At 39.7% G+C, this 19,905-nt stretch overlaps 1 protein-coding gene across 4 annotated transcripts in view; it reads left to right on the forward strand.

The window, feature by feature from the left end:
- The first annotated feature begins 2,882 nt into the window (after positions 1-2,882).
- The window catches only part of Rps6ka3 (ribosomal protein S6 kinase A3), a 110,212-nt gene continuing 93,189 nt past the window's right edge, over positions 2,883-19,905 (forward strand). For 3 of the 4 annotated variants that reach the window (XM_027432757.2, XM_027432759.2, XM_027432760.2), the window contains exon 1: positions 3,053-3,183. Coding sequence is in view for 1 of the 4 variants with exons in the window: in XM_027432762.2 (XP_027288563.1) it covers positions 3,115-3,183 (69 nt within the window). In the remaining 3 variants the exon portion in view is untranslated. Of the gene's footprint in view, positions 3,184-19,905 lie in introns of all 4 variants that reach the window. The other variant, XM_027432762.2, reaches the window with a different exon arrangement.

The following is a 19,905-nucleotide window of genomic DNA, read 5'->3' on the forward strand; positions in this document are numbered from 1 at the left end:
AAAAAAGTGTATGCGGGTGGGGGCAGTCCTGTACTCTTAGTTGATTTTCCCCAAGTTACCGGAGCAAAGAGGATGTTTGCACTACTTTTGGATCTGATAAAAATAAATAAATAAATGGGGGAAACACTGCCCCATCATTTTCTTTTCTTTGGAGGCAAAATAAAAATAAGGAGAATTGTATTTTTCAGTTCACAGTTTAAATTGATCCTATGTGCAAGAAGAAATCTGTAATAGTAGTGTTTTAACCCATGAGCAGCAGTCAATTTAATGTTTAAGTCCCACAGTTGTGACCACTGCTTACACTACTCTTACACATCAGTTAGCCTGATTTAAAATGTTATTACAGGCAGGGCCTGATCACACTGGTTTGTAATCCCAGCTATTTAGTAGTCTGAGGCAGGAGAATAACAGGAATTGAATTTCACTGAGAAACTGATACCTTGACTCAAAACAAAGCGAGCAATCAAACAAACAAAAAGGGTTTGGGGATATAATTGAGTGTGGGAGTGCTTGCCTACCTCGTTGGAGGCCCCAAGGTCAATCCAGAGTACGGCAAAAAACAAGACTGAAATAAATTACTCTGGTTTGTTTTCAAGGTAACAGAAATCAGTAAATGTTGGTCTTGGAAATCACACACAACATGCTTTGTTTTTATTTTTATTACATTGATTTATTATATATGTGTGTGCCCACATGTGTCCAAGTGTACACCAGCTTGGGAGAGATCACAGGACAATTTCTGAGAGTCAATTCTTTCCTTCCACCATTTTTGCCTTGGGGCTCAAACTCAGGTCGTCAGGCTTAGCTGCAAGTGTCTTTACCCACTAGTGCCTCTCGTTGGCTCAAAATACTTTATTTTATATGGTTTCTGTGGGTCAATTAGTGCCAGAGAGTGTTTGGGCACATAACTTAGGCATTCTGGGTGTAAGTGCAAAATAATCCATATTCCATATCTTCAAACTTTTGTGAGCATGTTTTCACATCAAGAAGGTGCTGCCAACTAATGTGAGTTAGGGCCCAGGTTGGACTTACAGCACCGGAATCAAATATGGTGGGTGACAAACGTCTCCCTGTGTCCCTCTCCCTCAGATGCCTAGTTGTTGTTCAACGTGAGCTGTTCAAGGCTGAGTGAGAGGGCTCTCAGAAAGAATTTCCGGCTGCCTTCCCTAAACAGTTGGAGCTTTCATCAGATGAGGCTCCCAGGCTTGGAGGGGCACGGTGCAGATGGCAGCAAAAAGAGCCCAACACCTGTCTCTGGCGGGCCAGGCAAGAACCCTAGCACAGACCTCACAGACCTGGCCAGCTGGGCGTGGGTCTCTAAGGTCATTCTCACACCTGCGGAAGGGAGGGTGGCGAGCACTCTCCAGGTGTCTGGATCCCCAGGATGATTAAAGGAAACTGTTAAAAGGCGTGCAGGGAGAGCGCAGCGGGGGGACGCGTTGTGGAAGCCAAGCGTGGGAGGCTAGGGCTGTCTCCCTCCAGGCCTCAGGGACTGAAGAAACAAGCTGGCCAGAGATTTCCCTGTGCTTTTCTCCCCTCTTCCCGATGCAGGACGATTAGCCAGGGGCTGCAGTAGCTTTCCACTCAACCCAGCGACTTTTACACATTTCTGCCCAGGCATACAAGGCGCCTAAGCAGCAGGCGCTAAGAACCCAGGATTGAACATCCTTGGAACCCACTCCAAGTGCCCAGGCCCTTAATTCTCAAAGTCTTAGAATTCTGCGGCTCCGATGCCTACTGGGGATTGGGTTCCCTTAACCCAGGGCTTCCTTTTCTTGGGCAGGAGGAGGAGTCACAACCTCCCCCTCCCTTTCTCCTCCGCCTACGACCAGCTTGACTTAAAAAAAAAAAATAAAAATCTAATCTTTTATTTAAAGTCAACGGAGGAGCAGGAACCCCGCGCTCCTGCCTACAAGATATTTTTACTAACTCCTTAATCTCTGCCAAGAAGGGCAACCTTAAGGAACCTCTGTTTTCTGTTTGAAGATTTAGATAGCAAGGGAGGGGTGTGATAGTCTGGGCTGAAACTCGAGGGCTCTATGCACTTGGGAAGGGTTATTGGGGCAGAGGTAGGGTGGGACGAAAAAAACCCCAAATACTAACAATTTAACACGAGAATCAACTTGAAAAGCTCTGAATCAAACTGGGAGCTGAACCTACCATGCGGCTGGCTCCCAGGCACGAAGCCTCTGGAGTCCTCGTCCAAGGAGGAGAAAAGGGGTCAGGTGAATACTCAGCATGTGACCCTGAAGAGGGGGAGTCTTGGGTCAGGAGGGGCTGTGCCCATAGCCTAGGCGCGCCCACACGCACCCCTGGAGGAGAAAGGCCGAAAAGACATCTCCCGCCTCCGCCCCGGGCTGCTAGCACGGGACTGCGCCCCCAGCGCCCTGCCTAGCTTCTCCAGCTGAGCGCGAACCACTCTCAATGAGCCCCCAACCTGCTTAGGTTTCGTAAAAGTTAAAGTCACCCAGCCTCTTGTCCTTCCTGCATTGCCCATTTCTCTCCCCCCCACCCCCATCTCCCGCCAACGCCCCCAAATCTCTTGGGCTCGCCCTTCCTGAAAGTAGGCGAGGCCCAGAAGCCAAAGCTGGGGAGAAGGAGGAGGGAGGGGTGGGGGTGGGAAAGGGGAGGAGCCGAGCGTAGCGGCCCAAGGGCGTGTCCTGCACTAGCCACGCCCCTGGGTGCGCGCGGTGGTGGTGGCGGAGGCCCAGCCTCGCTCTGAGAGACAGGTATCGCTTAGACGCCATGTTGTGAGCGGAAGTGGGGGAGCGCGCGGCGGTCGCTGTTCTGCTGGAAGCGGGCGCGGGAACCGGCGGGGAGGGGAGGTGGGGGGCGGAGCCGTAGTCCGGGCGGCGGAAGGAGGAGAGGAAGAAAGGGGCGAGCCCTGGTGCCTGGCGGCGGCGCGAGGCTCTCGCTCGGAGTGCGGACGGCTGTGGCCAGGCGCTGGGCGTTCGGGCGGTCAGTGTCGGCGTCGAGCTCGCTCTCGGGAGCCGCGGCTGTTCTGCTGCGGCTTTTCGACTCTGCCTTGCGCTCGAGCGGCGAAGGAGCCGGGCCGGCCGTGGGGCGGGTGGGGAGGGAGGAGGTGGTGAAAGCGGCGGGCCGGGGGGGGGGAAGATGCCGCTGGCGCAGCTGGCGGACCCGTGGCAGAAGATGGCTGTGGAGAGCCCTTCCGACAGCGCTGAGGTGAGTGCAGCCGGGCGGCGGGGCAGGCGCGCCCCTTCCCCACGCCTCCGCCGGCTAGCTCTCTTCCCTGGAGCTGCCCCTTTGACCACCTTCTTGGGCTCACATCTTGTCCCGGGTGCGGGATTCTGCTTTGGGTCTTTGGGGTTTGCCCATCTGTCTATTCCTCCCTCCTTCACCCTCACCTCTCCCTGGCTTTTTTTTGGGGGGGCGGCTGCCGGTGTGGCGGCGCGTGGGGTTTTGGAGTGGGCGCTGAGGCTTTGCAAGAAGCCGGTTTTAATCAACTTTGCGTGGGGGAAGCAGGAGGCAGAGCGGGAGCCGGCGGGGAGTTGGGAAGTTTGGCCCTGCCGGCTCCGGGGGCTTCTCCGGAATCTTAGCGACTTTGGGGTAATGGGTTCGGTTCACCCTGGAGCCAAGACTTGAGTCTGGCCGAGCGAGGGAGTTGCTGCAGAGAGACGGGCACACGCCGGGCAGAGTGTTGAGGGTTTTGAGTAAGGGGTACAGGACTGAGGGTCACCCCCCCCCATCTGCTGCAGCGCTTTCTGCTGCCGCACAAGAAAAACCAGACGTCTCCGGTCCCCTACTCCCTGTTTGGGGGGTGGTCACTGAGTTGTAAGACCCCGAGTATAACTTTCTTTCTTGTCGGTGGAGGTGAGCGGGTGAAATTCAAGGAGATCAGCGGTCGCTGTAATGGGCTCTCTGGTTTTCTTCGCCCGGGATCTGGTGACCATCCCTGAGATACCCACCCCAGTGTCAAAAAGCCCAAACAATATACCCAAACAAGGCAAAACAGAATTTCTGCGAACACATCCCTGCACCGAGCTTTTCGCAGCCGCCCTGTCCCAGAATCAACTCGAGATCTGAGAAAATAATACAGACAAGATCCATTCCAGGGTATCAGCGCTCTTCTCCAGAGTGGAAAAATCAGTTCCTGATGGTGGCGCGTCTGTGATTCTTCTTTCTTGACTTTTCGCTGCCTTCTATCCTCGCAGCGGACTTTAGGGGATTACAGGATGATAGGCTGGGTGTGTGTAATAGTTACTGAGCGAGTGACCCCATTTCTGGAAAGCATGACTGAAACGCGGGGGTGGAATGGGGCAGGCTCTGATGAGTGGTGTACTTGGCGGCAGCCGCTGCCCCTGCCGGCCTCCGCAGTGTGAGAGGTAGATAGGGTTACTGGTTACGTCAGTAAAACTCAGGCTCAGTTTGGTGTGAGATGCAGGACACTTACAATCTCCTGGAGGGGGAAGGGGAGGAAAGAGGAATCCAATCAAATCGTCTTTCAGGTTTTCTCCCTAGTCACTCCACTGCCATATAATTTATTTGATCTTCCTAAATGCAGGAAGAGTTGTAATAAAGCATACAAGCCCATACTTAATATATTTTGCTACTAGATAATGCATTTAATATCTAAATGCTGTTCAAAAATAAAGGAGACATAGATGTAGATATATATTGCCATGGTTTTTTTTTAAGGAAAAAAGAAAAATCGCGTTTTTAAGACTGACAGAAATACAAGAATTTTATTTAAATTTGAGAGCCGATGTGATTCTATAAGTCTTTAGTAACAAAGTTAAATTTAGAATGTTTAATCACCATTTGAATGGATAGTGTGAAAAACAGTCTGGCAAGGGATCCTCTTCATTTTTTGTTTCTTCAGAAAAAAAATCGCATTTAAAAATACAGTTTATCAAGGTGATTAAAATGTTCCCAAAGTGCCACACCTGTCAATGAAATTGTATATACTTAGAATCTGCTTTTTAATTTAGTTTTGTGGGACTTTTTAAAAGTTTTTTGAGACAACCCAGGCTCACCTGGAACTATGTAGAGCAGGCTGGCCTTGGTCTCACAGAGATCTGCTTGCCTCTGCCTCCCAAGCATGGGGTTAAAGGAGTGTGCCTCCATGCCCAGGTATGAGTCTGCTTTTTAAATACACACAAAAACAAATATGATTCAAAATTAATCCAATCATACATTAAAAATGATTTAAAATTAAAGCTATACCTCAACAAATTGCCTTTAGATAGTTTGTTTCCTTTGCTTGTTAAATTGTTAATCCACATTTTTCCTTGGCACGTGTCAGTATGTAGAGAGAAATCATTAAAAATTCTACTTTATCCTTTTTCTGTATAGTGTGCATTTAAATAAAATACAAGCCTATTTAGCATCTAATATATATGCAAAGGTACTGTGCTGTACCTACTGTTTTTTAATCTTTCCTGTAACTCAGCAGAGATTGTGGTCTCCATTGTTACAGGTTAGGAAACTAAATTCAGTACTTAAAAGCACAAAAATTGTAATTAGTGAATGGCAGAGCCATATTTGAAGCCAGGTAGATACAATTTGTGTGCTTTCCTTTATGTTACAATAGGTGCTTCGGGCTGGAGAGATGGCTCAGCCATTAAAGTCTAAGCTCACAGCCAAAATAGAATAGGTGCTTCAAATCTTTTGTGAAAAGAGTCAAGGCATAAACATGATAATAGTTAGAGATCATGTATTCTTCATAAGCAAATACAGGATCTGATTTGGGAAAGCATTAATATACATAATATATTATATATAAATATACATCTATATATAGTGTGTGTTGTGTGTGCACACTTGCACATTCGTGTGTTAGTGTTGTGTTTTCTAAAGCCTGGTGGGTAAGATTCCACAAATTGTAATTTCTAAAAATTTTTCTTAACTATTCTGGCATAAAGTATGTCAGAGCCAACTGTTGCCTAAGATTTTTAAAAGTAGACCTCAACAAATGCCTTTAGTTACTCATTTCCTTTGGTTGATAAGCTATTGCAAGTAAATTCTGATATGATTTTAAAATATTGAAACCAGTGAGAGAAGAGTTGGGAGTATTCATGAATAGCTAATATTGATACCCATTATTATGCCATCTCCTCCCCAGTAGGCTTACATCAGGGAATAAGTGTATTTTACCAGAGAAATATCAGGGTTTCTAAAGAAATATTTACTTGAGCAAATGTATTGGAAATTTCCCCTCCATGCTAAAAGATTTTAAGGTTGGTCTACATAGGATTACATTTATGGTCTCATTACTAGATAGACTGAGCTCTTGAAAACAAACTCTTTTCTTTCTCTGAATCTTCAGCAATTAACACAATGCCTGGCACATACATATTATGAACTCAATAAATGTCTGCTAAGTGAATCATGAAGGTCAAAAATAGGGTGCTTATGACTCGTATCTATGTTTTTATCGTTTTAATTCCTCATTGAAATGTGAACAATTTTAGAAGACCTGTGTGCCTCTAAAAACACAAGTAGTTTCTTCATTCCTTCACACCAGCCTTCCTGTTTTAAGACTTCACACAAGACTCATGGTATTCAAAACAAAACCCCTTGTGGTTGAACTCAAACATGGGTCATAACATGATAAACCAGAACTAAGGCAAATGTTTAAGGCAAATTTAGGATAATGAAGTACTATATAAGCAAAGTCAAGCTGTTAAAAGATAAAAAAAAAAATCAAAACCACTTCCTAAATAGATAATCAGAAGTCCTTAATGGATTGCTTAAAGTTGCAAGTACATTTTTTTGATATTTGACTGTTCAGGGGGTGGATATCAAGGAATTGTGGTTCTTCTACAAATCCATTGCCACTGCTGTCAGGGACACATATCACTAGATGAAAAGCCTAACTTAAAGTATATGGTTTTCCTTAATTGCACTGGAATTGGAGTAAATGCTAGTCTAAATAAAAAACAATGTACAAGTAACAAAATGAAGGTTATTTTTTGCTCTTTAAAAATAGTCACAATGTCGTATTGTATATAATATGAACAAAATTTTTATACAATGTGTTACATAAAAATAGCCACATTGACTTCCTTTAAATAACAAGTACATAGCAGGCATTGAAAAATACTATATTTAATAACAAAAATGAGAACTTTATGTTGTAGATCTTTAGTGAACATGCAGCCAATTTTTTGGGGGGTAGGGCTTCAAGGTAGGGTTTCTCTGTGGCTTTGGAGGCTGTCCTGGAACTAGCTCCTGTAGACCAGGCTGGTCTCGAACTCACAGAGATCCGCCACATGCAGCCATTTTTAACCTCAAAATTATATAGTAATCCCTGATATAATATAGCATAGGGTTTCTACAGTGTTACTAATGTGTATTATATAGGTTTCTTACATTTATCTGTTGGGGAAGTATTTTATTCATCTATGACGACTGACTTTGAACAAGTGTTTTATTAAGTTCTTTTCTGCCCATTTCATTTTTACCACTTCTCAGGGTTTTTTTTATTTCCCCCATGTGAAGATCTGAGGCGAGGACAGGTATTGCTCCATGTCAACTATCAAGTAACTTATGACACATTACTGAATACTTCATTGTTTTCTGTGATTCTATTACAGGACAACATTTTTTTAAAAAAAATCTAGAAACCTGCTTTATTTTGGCAGCTGGATCCTGTGTTAGTACAGTGTATCCAAAATGTGAAAATTCCTGTGTTCCTTTGAACTTTAAGATAATGAGGTAAAAGTGTTTATCCAAAGAAGCAAGTATAGGCACACTTGGCCTTTCTTTACTACATTTCTGGAAATCAAAATAAATATATCCTAATTTTAGATAAGAAAAATGACATAATTTATTTAGATGTGTACTCCTGAACCAAGGATTTGACTTGGTAAGTTATAAAATAAATAGAAGTGTAACATATTATTTATCCAGAATTCTGAATTGCAGAATTATTCTTAAAGTTTTTCTTTAATTATCATCCACTAAAAAATTCATACCATGGTCATAGTTTATAAGATTTGCTCTATCCTCCCATGCTCAAGAACATGTGTAATGCAAGGATATAAGTGGTGAGTGAAGTCAGAGTGGCCTAATTCATTCATTGCACATTGAATGCTTTAGGCCCAGTGCCTCAGATTGTAATGAAGGATAATATTTGCTTGTCTCTCTAATGATGCATAAGTATAATAGTGTTCAATTGTTGATGTGTTTTGGTGAAAAATACATGTTTAAGCATTGAAATACAGTTGCACAATTGTGTATACATGTGTGTATGTGTATTTACATCCCATTCTCTGAATTCATATAGGAAAATTAAGTGATTAAGTTTTAATACATAGTATTAACACATTCTCATACCCACCAGTATGTTGTTTAGATTTAATACAGTGACTAGTTTATCATGAATTTGGAACAAACATCAGCTGCTCAGACAGTCTGATTTATCAGTTTAATACTAAAAATCATAAACACAAAGGAAAATATAAACAATAAATCGTACTTGCTAAGTAAAATTGTCAAGATTCAACTAAATAAATATATTCAACAAATTCACTATATACATATTATAAAACAAGTTCAGAAGAAAATACGCTCATATAGCATGTAGTGATCATTTAGTACAGTTGATCTATTTTAAGTGAATTAATTAGTTACTATTTATGGTTAAGAATTTCAGCTTTATCATCTTGAAATTTAGAATGAACTTTGTCAGATAATTTACTTCCTGCCAAAGTTTTGTAAAAAAAAAAAAAAAATGGAGCTATAAAGGCCTGTGTTTTGGCCTTGTCTCTGAATTACTTTCTAACCATATCAAGGTAATTTGCTGTGTCTACACTTGAGTCTTCAAAATAAGTATAAAAATACCAATTTCAGAGTTGTGATGAGAATTAAATGAAATGATAATGTGTATAAAATAATTGTATAATCTATGATTTGTGTTTATTAAATGATACTTATAAATGACTTGCTCAGAGAACTGTCTTTTTGGGTATTTTTTTCCAGTTTTTTCCAATTAAGTAAAGCAGGTAAAATTACTTATTTGCTTTGACCATTTTAAACATAATCATTGTAATATCTGAATAGACCTATAAGGGTAAGATAAACAGAGATCTCTTCAGTCTTGTCCTTTTAGTGTTCTTTCCAATATTATCTCGAAAGGATAAAAACCAATAAAGAGCATCACAAGGGACATTTTAGTAAAGGGAGGTCAGAGAAGTGTGTTTCCATCTTAAAATTGTATAAACCAGAAGGTGTGTCATAAACTGGCTGGCCAGTTTTTCTTTCTTAGTGATAAAATGATAGTAGACCTTACCAATGATACTGTCTTATGATCAGTGAAATACAGGATGGCCTGTACATTGATCTCTTGAAGGTAATGTATTTGTGATGAAATAGATAAAATCAATATATAGCATCAATGGATACGTTTTTGAGTTTCTAAAGTTTATCAAAACAAGGTATACACATATTTTCACAATTTAGTGTTAATCAGTTTTTGTTCATTTTACTTTTAAGGAAATTAATATAGCACATCTCCCTTCCCATTACTGTTAGTACATTTATTTTGGTTATCGAACAGGCCATGGATAAATAGGATTTCTTGTCTAGAAATGTAAACCTTTGGATTTTGTCTGTTGTGAGGTGTTGGTATTATAAAAACTCTAAGTACTACAGAGTATTTTACAGAGAAAGCTCTAGAGACACTCAAAATCTCCAGAGGCTCTGGAGTTGTTATTAAAGGATATATGTGACCCAGCAATCAACTTCTCCCCATTAAGAAAATTTGCTGTGTGACTGAGGCTAATATAAAACTGCTGACCCTCTAGCCTCAGCTCTCCCAAGTGGTGGGATCATATGTGTGCATATCCATGCTCAACTTTTTTTAAAGGGTTTTTTTTTCTATATGCCACTTTATTCCTTTGTCAACTTCCCTGCCACTTCACATTCTGTTTTTTTTTTTTTTTTTAAACTAACTGCTTCTAACTTACAGTTAGTAGAGGGTAGAAAACTAGGGTTAATAAGATGGAGCCATTTTTAACATGGGAATATTTTGATTTCAGTTTTTAAATTCACCCAATAATGTAAAAGAACACCTTCAACCTTTTGATTCTGCCCATTATGTAGAGCAGGGGTGTCCAACTTTTGATATTACAACTTGACATTATTTATAGCTAACTGGTATTTATCAGGGTCTTATGTAAGCTGTGGATTGGTGCAGACATACCTAGAGGATCAGGTAATTCTATGTTTTGACATAACAAAAATGGTTCATTTATTTCCTTCCCTTAAAGATGTCAGCTATGCTGGGTGGTGGTGGTTCATGCCTTTAGTCCCAGCACTTGGGAGAAATGGCAAAGGCAGGCAGATCTCTGAATTTGAGGCCAGCTTGGTCTACAGAGTGAGTTGCAGGACAGGCACCAAAGCTACAGGGAAAGCCTGTCTTGAAAAACAAAACAAAACAAAAAGTCAGCTACAAAGTAGAATGTGAATGAAGTAATGACCAAGCAGATGTAAAGTGGAAAACTAGCCTATCTCACTACCTGTAATCAGGTTTTCACACTGTGGGTCCAGTTTTGTTCTTGAAAGATTTTGCTGGTTTCTCAAATGTTAGATATTCTACATTTAGATATCAATCCAAAAGTACTTTTAGATTTCTTCTTTCTTTTATAGTAGAAGTAGTGTTATAGCCAAAGTATGTTAAAGAGAATTTCTCCATATTAGCTATTATGGTCTCTTACACACTTTAGGTGTTGATTATGTTTTGTTGACTATATAAATTGATTTCTATATCATCACCTTACATATGATTATCTTCAAATCTGTCTGGTGATCTAGATTTCTTTGTACTTAGCTCTAGTCCTTTGGTTCACAAAGCTTGTTATAGGAAACTTAGTTCAGTCATATGATATTGTTAGATGCAGATGTCAAATAATAGCCTGAAGTAAAAGACCATTTTGTCACTAACAAACTGAACTGTGTCTTACATGCAGTGGGGTTGGGTCAAAAATCTTTGTTCTAGAGATCTTATAAAACATACAGTAAAATCCTCAACATTAGAATGTTATTCTTCACATTTTGCAACAGGGGTGGTTATTTTTATTTTTTTCTGTAGACAGTATAAAATAATGAAAATTTACTTTTAAAAAGAACTGTTAGCTGGGCATAGTGGGACATACATGTAATACTATTGCATGGGAGGTGAAGGCCTGAGGATGAGTAATTCAAGGTCATCCTGGACTCTCAACCGGAGAAAAAATGGATCTGGGGAGATGATTTGGTGGATAAAAAGTTACCATATAAACATGAAGATCTGAATTTGAATTTGCAGAACTCGTACAAAAGCCAAATTTGTAACATGAGCATTTGTATGTATTTCCATCACTCCTACTGGGAAGTGAAAGGAAGACAGAAAATCCCCTGAAACTGAAGGGCCAGATGGCCTGGCTCTGCAGAGGAAAAACAGAGACTTCATTTCAAATAAGGTAGAAGGGGAACACCTTCAGAAATTGTCTTCTGATCTACACATGTGCACTTTGGGGGGTACATACCCACACTTCACACATTCACGTACACACACACACACACACACACACACACACACACACAGAGAGAGAGAGAGAGAGAGACAGAGAGAGCGAGCGAGCTGGGGAGATGGCTGAGCAGTTAAGAGTGCCTGCTGTTCTTCCAGGGGACTGAACTTTGGCAGCAACAAAGTCCTTCTGGGGACTTAACCACCTGTAACTTCAACTCCAGGGGATCTGTCGCCCTCTTCTGGCTTCTGTGGGCATCTATATGCACTTGAACCTCTCAGGCTTATATAAATAAACAAAAAATTTTATAGAATTAAAACTTGTAGCTTGGCATCATTCAATGCAGTACTAATAGTGGGTTAGTAAGCATTTGAAATACATAGTAGTTGTGACTGAAGAACAATTCTGTGAATAGAATAGAGGATTTCACGTATACAAGGGAATTGGCCTATCACTAAGCTATATCCCAGCCCTGAATTTTTAGTTTAGTCACCTGTGTTTATTGTCTGCTATATAGACCAATGCAGTCATAGATTATAGGATTTTTATGAATAGTACTCCCATTTCCTTGTAGTTCAGTGTTGCAGTTTTCCATTCTACTTCTTATTTGTGTTTTGAAATGAATAGGCTAAGGCATTTTTTTTCTAAATAAAAATATATCTGATACATGCTTTTCACAGTTATTCCTTTTCTATCCTGATGATTTTTATAAGCCTCCTTAAGTGATGTGTACTCACAGTTCACCATTCTACTCTTCAGTAGGTTTTTTGGTAGCATTTCCTGTTGAAGCAGTGGGAATATTTAGCTATCAAAATATTGAAATGATAAACTTCCTCTTGTGGACAAAAGTACTAAACAAAAACAGGGCAGAAGAGAACATAATTATATTCTGTGTTATTGAATGAAAAAATGCTGCATGGAAACTTAAAATATTGTATTCTGTACATTGTACTGTGCTACTTAAAACTAAAAGTAGGCTCAAGTGTGTTAGGAATTGGAACTTTTGTTGTTTGTTGTTTGGGTTTTTTTTTTTTTGAGATAGGGTTCCTTTGTAGTTTTGGAGCTTTTCTGGAACTCACTCTGGAGACCAGGCTGGCCTCAGAGATCCTCCTGCCTCTGCCTCCTGAGTGCTGGGATTAAAGGTGTACACCACCCCTGCCCATCAGAAATTGAAACTTTAATTTGGTATAGGATTTTGGAACTAAGAACAATTTAGCCCTATTCTATGTAAGAAAACTGATACCTATCCAGGTGTTGTGGCACACCTTTAGTCCCAGCACTTGGGAGGCAGAGGCAGGAAGATTTCTGAGTTTGAGGCCAGCCTGATCGACATAGTCAGTTTCAGGACAGCCCAGGCTATGTAGAGAGATACTGTGTCACACACACACAGAGAGACACACAAAACAACTGAGACCTGTTCAGAATATTCCATTTCAGTAAAATTCATTTTTCTATCTACTACAATATATAAGTATTTCAAAACTGCCTTAAATAGAAAAACTTAAAGAGCCATCATGTAAACAATCATTTTCTGTTTGTTAATTTTACCTTTGTTTGTTTTGTCAGGATCCTAAAATCAGTTAGCCTTAACTTTAGTTTATAAATTTGAAAAAATTCAAGTTCTTAAAGAAACAACTTGGGAACAGCCCTATCTGTAATCAAATAGTGTGGAGTGTGTCAAGGTCACTACCCTTTCTCTCCTAGATGAATGTGGACATTCACATTCACTGAATGCCCACTTGATTGGGGACTCAGTATGTTCTAACTGGAATGAGGTATATAGTTATTCTTATCTAGGGAAATTGAAGCCCAGAGGGAAATAAAGTGCTCCTAAGCTTGCAGAGCTAGTAAACAGAAACAAAGATTCAAACCCAAATCTCACAGATTTCAAATTGCATTGACTTTCCACTGAGTTGGCCTTCTTGAATTGAGAACATCCAGATGAGTGGTTCCATCTAGATGAAATAATCAACAATGCAGAAAGTATCCAGTGGTTTGCATAAGTGGCTGTATTTGTGAGAATGTAAGGAGGCTAATGACCTAGAAAGATAGGTACCTTCTCATGTATGTGAAGCCCTCTCAATGAGGCTGATGGAGAATGTGATCCTGGCATTAATTAGGAATGCTGTTCATATAGAGACAATGTTTGTGTGTTAGAAAAGTCAGTAAAAATTAATACTACTTTGCACATACAGCTTTTTTAACTAGCCAGAGTAAAAATATTTCACATTATATGGGAAGATATATTCAGATTTATAAACAACTGTGTTACCAATGAAACAAAGTATCTTGCATTTGAAGTGGGTAAAAGAAGGCTGTCTAAACACTACTGACCACTTGTCCTTATAGAAGCCCCTAGGTAGGAATTTATTTAAGTCACTGTGGCTTGTTACTTGCAGTTCTTAAATAAATCATTACTTGTTGACATTTAACTCCTTTCAGAAAAGCCTGTAAGATATGCCTTTAAAGTGCCAGGAAGTAGGATCTGCTTCAAAAAAAAAAAACAACAAAAAACAATTGTGTAGGAGACACCATAACCGCACCTGCTAAGGGCTGGCTACAGGTGTGCCTGACAACGCCTGTGAGGGTGTGGTCAGGGTGAGGTTTAAGAGTGAGGAGCAGGCTCGTGGAGTGCCCCTTCTGTTTCATCTTCGGTTTGCTGTACTTACTCCTTCACTGCTGGCTGGCTAGGTAGCTCTGTAAGTAAGGCTTTTTCCTAATAAATATCCCTTATATTTTTACCTGACTCCGTATTGGTAATTTCCCACTTTACAATTGAAAGAAAGCTATATTGCTGTAGTAAAAGAAAGGAAATTTTTTAATTATGCAGTCAGTGAATTCTTTCATTAGACTTTTAAACAAGTCAGTTTTTGAGAAGGAAATTATAAATTTACTACAAGATTTACGTTTACAAAATAGGTGTCCTAATTTAATTTCTGTTGCTGTCATAAAACATTGACCAAAACCAACTTGGGGAAGAAACAGTTTATTTGGCTTACATATCCTGATAATTGAGGGAACTCCTGGTCATTGAGGGAAGTTAAGCAGGAACTCAGGCAAGAACTGAAGCAGGTAGAGGAACACTGCTTACTGGCTTGCTCTCTGTGACTTGCTCAGTTTGCTTGCTTATACAACCAGGTCCACCTACCCAGGGATAGCCCAGCCCACAGTGGCTGGACCCTCCCACATCAATCATGAATCAAGAAAATACCCTCTGTCAGGCAGTGGTGGCACATGCCTTTAATCACAGCACTCAGGAGGCAGAAGCAGGCGATCTCTGTGATTCAAGGCCAGCCTGTGAGTTCCAGGACAGGCTCCAAAGCGCTAAACCCTGTCTCAAAAAGGAAAGAAACAAAAATAAAGGAAAAAATTACCTCACAGACAAATGTGATAGAAAAAATTCCTCAGTTGAGGTCACACCATTCCAGTTAACTCTGACTTGTATCTAGTTGACAAAAAAAAAAAAAACCAACTAACCAACACAGACAGTGACTTGCTCTTACTATAGTCACAAAATTGTGCATCCATTACCTGTCTGATTCTGGAACATTGCCGTTACTCCAAGAAGAAATGTCCTACCATTAACAGTCATGTTTTTCTCACACGCTGGCAAACACTGATCTTTTTTCTATCGTTATAGAGTTATCTATTTGATCCTACAATATATGGCCTTTGCATATGTTGTCTTATTATGACGTTTTCAGGGTTCATCCGTGTTATGTAGAATGTATCAGTGCTTCATTTTTTCCCACACTGCATGAGTAGGCCATATTTTGTTTACTCACTAATTGATGGAATTTGACTTACTTCAAACTTCTACCTTTTGATTATTATAAGTAATGATATTATGAATGTTTGAGTAAAGGTTTTGTGTGAATATGTATTTTCAATTATGTATTAGAAGTAAAGTTGTAGAGTTATGTGATCTATGGTTAACATTTTTGAGGAATTACCAAACGGTTTTCCAACTCATTTTCACTGCCCTTAATAGTGTTTCTCCACATTCTTACATTTCTTTACTGAAACTGTTTGTAGTCAGTATAAAGTATCTCATTGTTTTGATTTACATTTTCCTAGTAACTAATGATACTAAGGATCATTCCATTTGCTTTTTGTCCTAATTTCTGTGCTTGTTACTGATTGAGGAATTTAAATGATGTTTTACTCTAGAGAGGAGAGTGCCCTATATATCTATATTCTCAAAATTTTTCATTTTAGATGTAATAAATACAAAACTTCCCCTAGAACAGTGTTTTTTCAATTGTATTCATAAAGGCATAGGTTCTATGAATGTGCTTTACATTACCTCATTACCTGGTACAGTTTACCTAAGCAGGAGCAGAGTTCCTTGAAGAACACAGCATGGAGCTATATAGATTGGTTATAGAAAGCTACAGGTAGTACTTGAGGGTGATGGTAGGGAATAGTCCCCTTGGTCTTAGAAACTCAATAGATTTTTTTTTTAAGTATAAGAATTCGTTGATAATCAGAACTGTCTTAAAAAATCTCCAAAGTTAATTTAATTAAGTCAGTGCATTAGATGAATTCTTTTTAAGACTCTATCTCAGCCAGGTGGTGGTGGTGCCACCTTTAATTCCAACACTTGGGAGGAAGAGGCAGGTGAATCTCTGTAAGTTCAAGGCCAGCGTGATCTACAGAGAAACCCTGTCTCAAAAAAAAAAAAAAACACACAAAAAATTCATCTCAGTTACCCCTATCCTTACTTTCCTCCTTTCCTTCAAGTTCCTACTAGCAATTGATATAATTCAGTGGATGTTGTGGTATCAGTAAAAGAGGAGGTTGCTTAAAGAGAGAAATAGTATAGGCAAGTTAAAAATAAGATATGCCTTGGATCAATAACAAGAATGTGCGAATTAGTTTTAAAATGTTCTTTTCCTCTTGGCTCCCTTTAGTGTGTGAAATATAGTACTAGGTGATAATGAATTAAGTAGATTTCTTTCCTTTGGATTATTATAGTCTAAAAATACCCAATTGTCTGGACAGACAACCAGAATAGCATAAAACAAGCCAAATCAACCAGGAATACAAAACAGATATAATTGAATATTTAGAGGGAAATTATAATCTTGTAATCTAACAACTTTCCATAGTAGAGTTTTAATGATGATGTGAAAACTAGAAAACAAATGTCATTTTTAATATAAATATCACTTGGAAGAAACTTCTGATTCTGCCAAGGTGGATGAACCTTATAGCTCCCGGGACTTTCCTTCCAACTGAAACTAAACAAATAGGGACCAGTGGAGCTCCCAGGACCAGTGGAGCAGTGGAAAAAGAAGGCAGATTGCCTGAGGACCTTGGAACCTAAAAGTAACACAAGTAATGTAGTACTGGGTTTTCTTACTGACTCCCATATATCACAGACAAGATGCTAAAGCACAAAAAACTAAAAGAAAACTCTGTAGCTAAACAGTTGGGGAAAGGGTAGTTCAATAACACTAAACCTTGCCAGTTCTCATTCTAATCTACCTAATTACTGATAGGAATAGAGAACCAAGTGGCAGTGTTCTGCCCCTCCAACCCAAGGGTGTTTGCTAGGGGAAATGAGCACTAATTACACATTCCTTGCCTTGAAAGAAAAATGGACAGTGCTTTGGTTCCCTCTGCTGGGTGGCTTTTGCAGACTGTTCAGGAAGCTGGTGTTTCACCATCCTACCCTTGTAAAAGGAAGTTGATTCTTTTCGGTGTACAGTCAGCAGTAAGTTGAGCCTTCACCATAAACGCAAAATGATTAGACTTAAAGTAGTGTGAGGCAGGGATAGTTAACACTAAGCTTCTCCCACCCCACCCCCGCCGCCCCAATCAACCAGGCAGAAGAAGATAGCTAGAGGCAAGAATACTCAATTGTTTCTCATCCCTGCTGATGTCAGTGAGGCTTAGACAGCTGAGCCTTCACTCCTATCTGGCAGAGGGTGAGACTGATTAGCCATCCACTTCATCTTCTGTTCCTCCCTTCTGTTAACTTTCCTTGAGAAGATAGGCTTTTGGTTCTTACCTTGCTTCCCCAGAGCCTAAAGGAAAGGTGAATTCATAATCCTAGTCATAGGCAACAAGGTGTATAGAGGTTGGTGGTTCACTCTCTGGAACCAAGCATATAGCTGAATACATACATCAGCATTGAGCATTTGAGACATTGTTCCACTATTGCTTTCGTAGTCTTGGTAGTGTCCAGAGAATGAATTAATAAAATATAATGCATATATATATATATATATATATGCAATATTTTTTCATACTGCCCTCACTACACCTTATCATGGGAATGCCTGCCAAAGAATTTTAAATAGGATTCAGTTAAAGTGCTTGGCATACAGAAAAAAAAAGTCAACTGGGTAGTGGTGGTGCATGCCTTTAATCCCAGCAGAGGCAGGTGTATCTCTGTGAATTTGAGGCTAGCCTGGTCTACAGAGTGAGTTCCAGAATTGCCAGGGCTACATAGAGAAACCCTATCTCAGAAAAAAAATCACATCAAGAACCATAAAAAATAAATGTGAAAAGTCAGACACTGATACTGATAATTTGGCTGTTAGCATTACCTGGTCAGGATTTTAGAGCAGCAGCTTTGAAAAGTGAGCAAATATAAACAGTTAAATGATTTTTTTTCATCTCAGAAAAAAATAGAAAATATAAAGGAGAGGCCAAATGAAAATTTTGGAACTGAAAAATGTGAGTTAAGTAAACTGAGTATAAAATCAATAATAGAGTAAGGATGGTGGGAAAATACTAATATTGAAGATAGAGAAATTGCCCCCGTCTAATTGGGTGTGATGACATACACCTGTAATTCTAGCACTTGAAAGGCAGAGATAGAAGGATTGCCCCGAGTTCTAGGCCAGCCTAGGTTATAGTACAAGATCCTGTCTCCAAAAAAAAAAAAAAGTACCCACACAGTCTCAACAACAAAAAGTAACCTGGGGAAAAAGGAACAGTACATTTTTTAAAAGACTTAAAATTCATGAGAGTCCCAGAAAGAAGCCACCTAAAGAAATGTAATGGTTGAAATGTCTCCACATAGACAAAAGGTACAGTCCTCCAGAGTCTGTATTAATCACAAACAAGCCCAAAATAATCCATTCCCTGAGTCATCAAAATCAAGGAGTTTAGAAACAAGGGATTACTGTTTAGCGGGTATAGTATTTCAGTTTTGCAAGATTGGTTGCACAACAATTTGAATATCAGTTAGCACTAGTGGGCTGTACACTTAAAATGATTCATTAAGTCTCATGTATAGTTTATAGCAGTTTAAAAACAAACTGGAAAATTAAAGAGAATGTTTAAAGCAGCTAGAACTATGTTAGTACCTATACAGAGTGATTTAATTGCCAGGGATTTACCATCAAACTCTAGAGAAATACAGCATGTTTAAAATCTGAAGAATTTCTGTTACTCCAGAATTCTAGACTCAGTGAAAATATCCTTTAGGAATGTGGGTAAATCAGAATAGTTTCGAGTATAGGATAACTAAGAATTGTGTCAGTGTCACACCCTGAAAGAAGTGGCTAAAGGAGTTCCTTCAAACAGCAAGAAAACAGTAAAAGAAAAAAAAAAAAAAACTTGGAAAATGAAGAATAAAGAAGCAACACGAATTCTATAGTCTCTATAGTCTCTCTCTCTCTCTCTCTCTCTCTCTCTCTCTCTCTCTCTCTCTCTCTAGAGAAGGAATATGATGGGGTGATCACCTGATTTTAAGATTTACTGTATAGCTTCATTAAGCAAAATACTATGGTACTGGCAAAGGAATGAACACAGATCAGTGGCTTTTCAAGTGTGGTCAACTGGTTACAGCAGATATAAATGCAGCAGCATCTATCAGTTTTTTTAAAAAAAACAAATACTGCCAGGCAGTGGTGACTTGTGCCTTTAATCCCAGCAGAAGCAGCTGAATCTCTGTTCAAGAACAGCCAAGGCTACCCTGTCTGGGGGCAGGGGGAGAAAATACTGGAAAAATCAAACACTGAGGAAGAGCTGTGGCCTTAAACATCTCAGCTGAAATCTAATCTGGAAAAGATATCACTTTTAAAAAAGCAATTTACATTCATTTTTTAAATGAATTTTTAAAAAATAAGAATTTGCTTGAAAAATGAATTCTAGATTAATTCAGTCGTGTATGGGTCCAGGTGATTTTTCTATGATCACACCAAAATAAAAGTTTGGCCTTTGAAGCCAGCATGGTGGTAATTTGCATTTGAACCTCTTGAAACTGACATATAAATCTTCATTAGTCAACCCAAACAATACATAAGTTAATCCAATTATATATTTTTAGCTCTGAAAATGGGAGGGCACTCTTAGGACAAGGAACTCCTCTAAAGCTCCTCATATGCTATTTGCCTCAAAAGATAAACATAGGAAAGGAGATGTTGAAATTCACTGAATATCCTGTACAGTTATATTGAATTTATCACAGCTTCTG

The sequence above is a fragment of the Cricetulus griseus genome, chromosome X (genome assembly GCF_003668045.3).
Source record: "Cricetulus griseus strain 17A/GY chromosome X, alternate assembly CriGri-PICRH-1.0, whole genome shotgun sequence".
In the NCBI taxonomy this organism is placed as follows: Eukaryota; Metazoa; Chordata; class Mammalia; order Rodentia; family Cricetidae; genus Cricetulus; species Cricetulus griseus.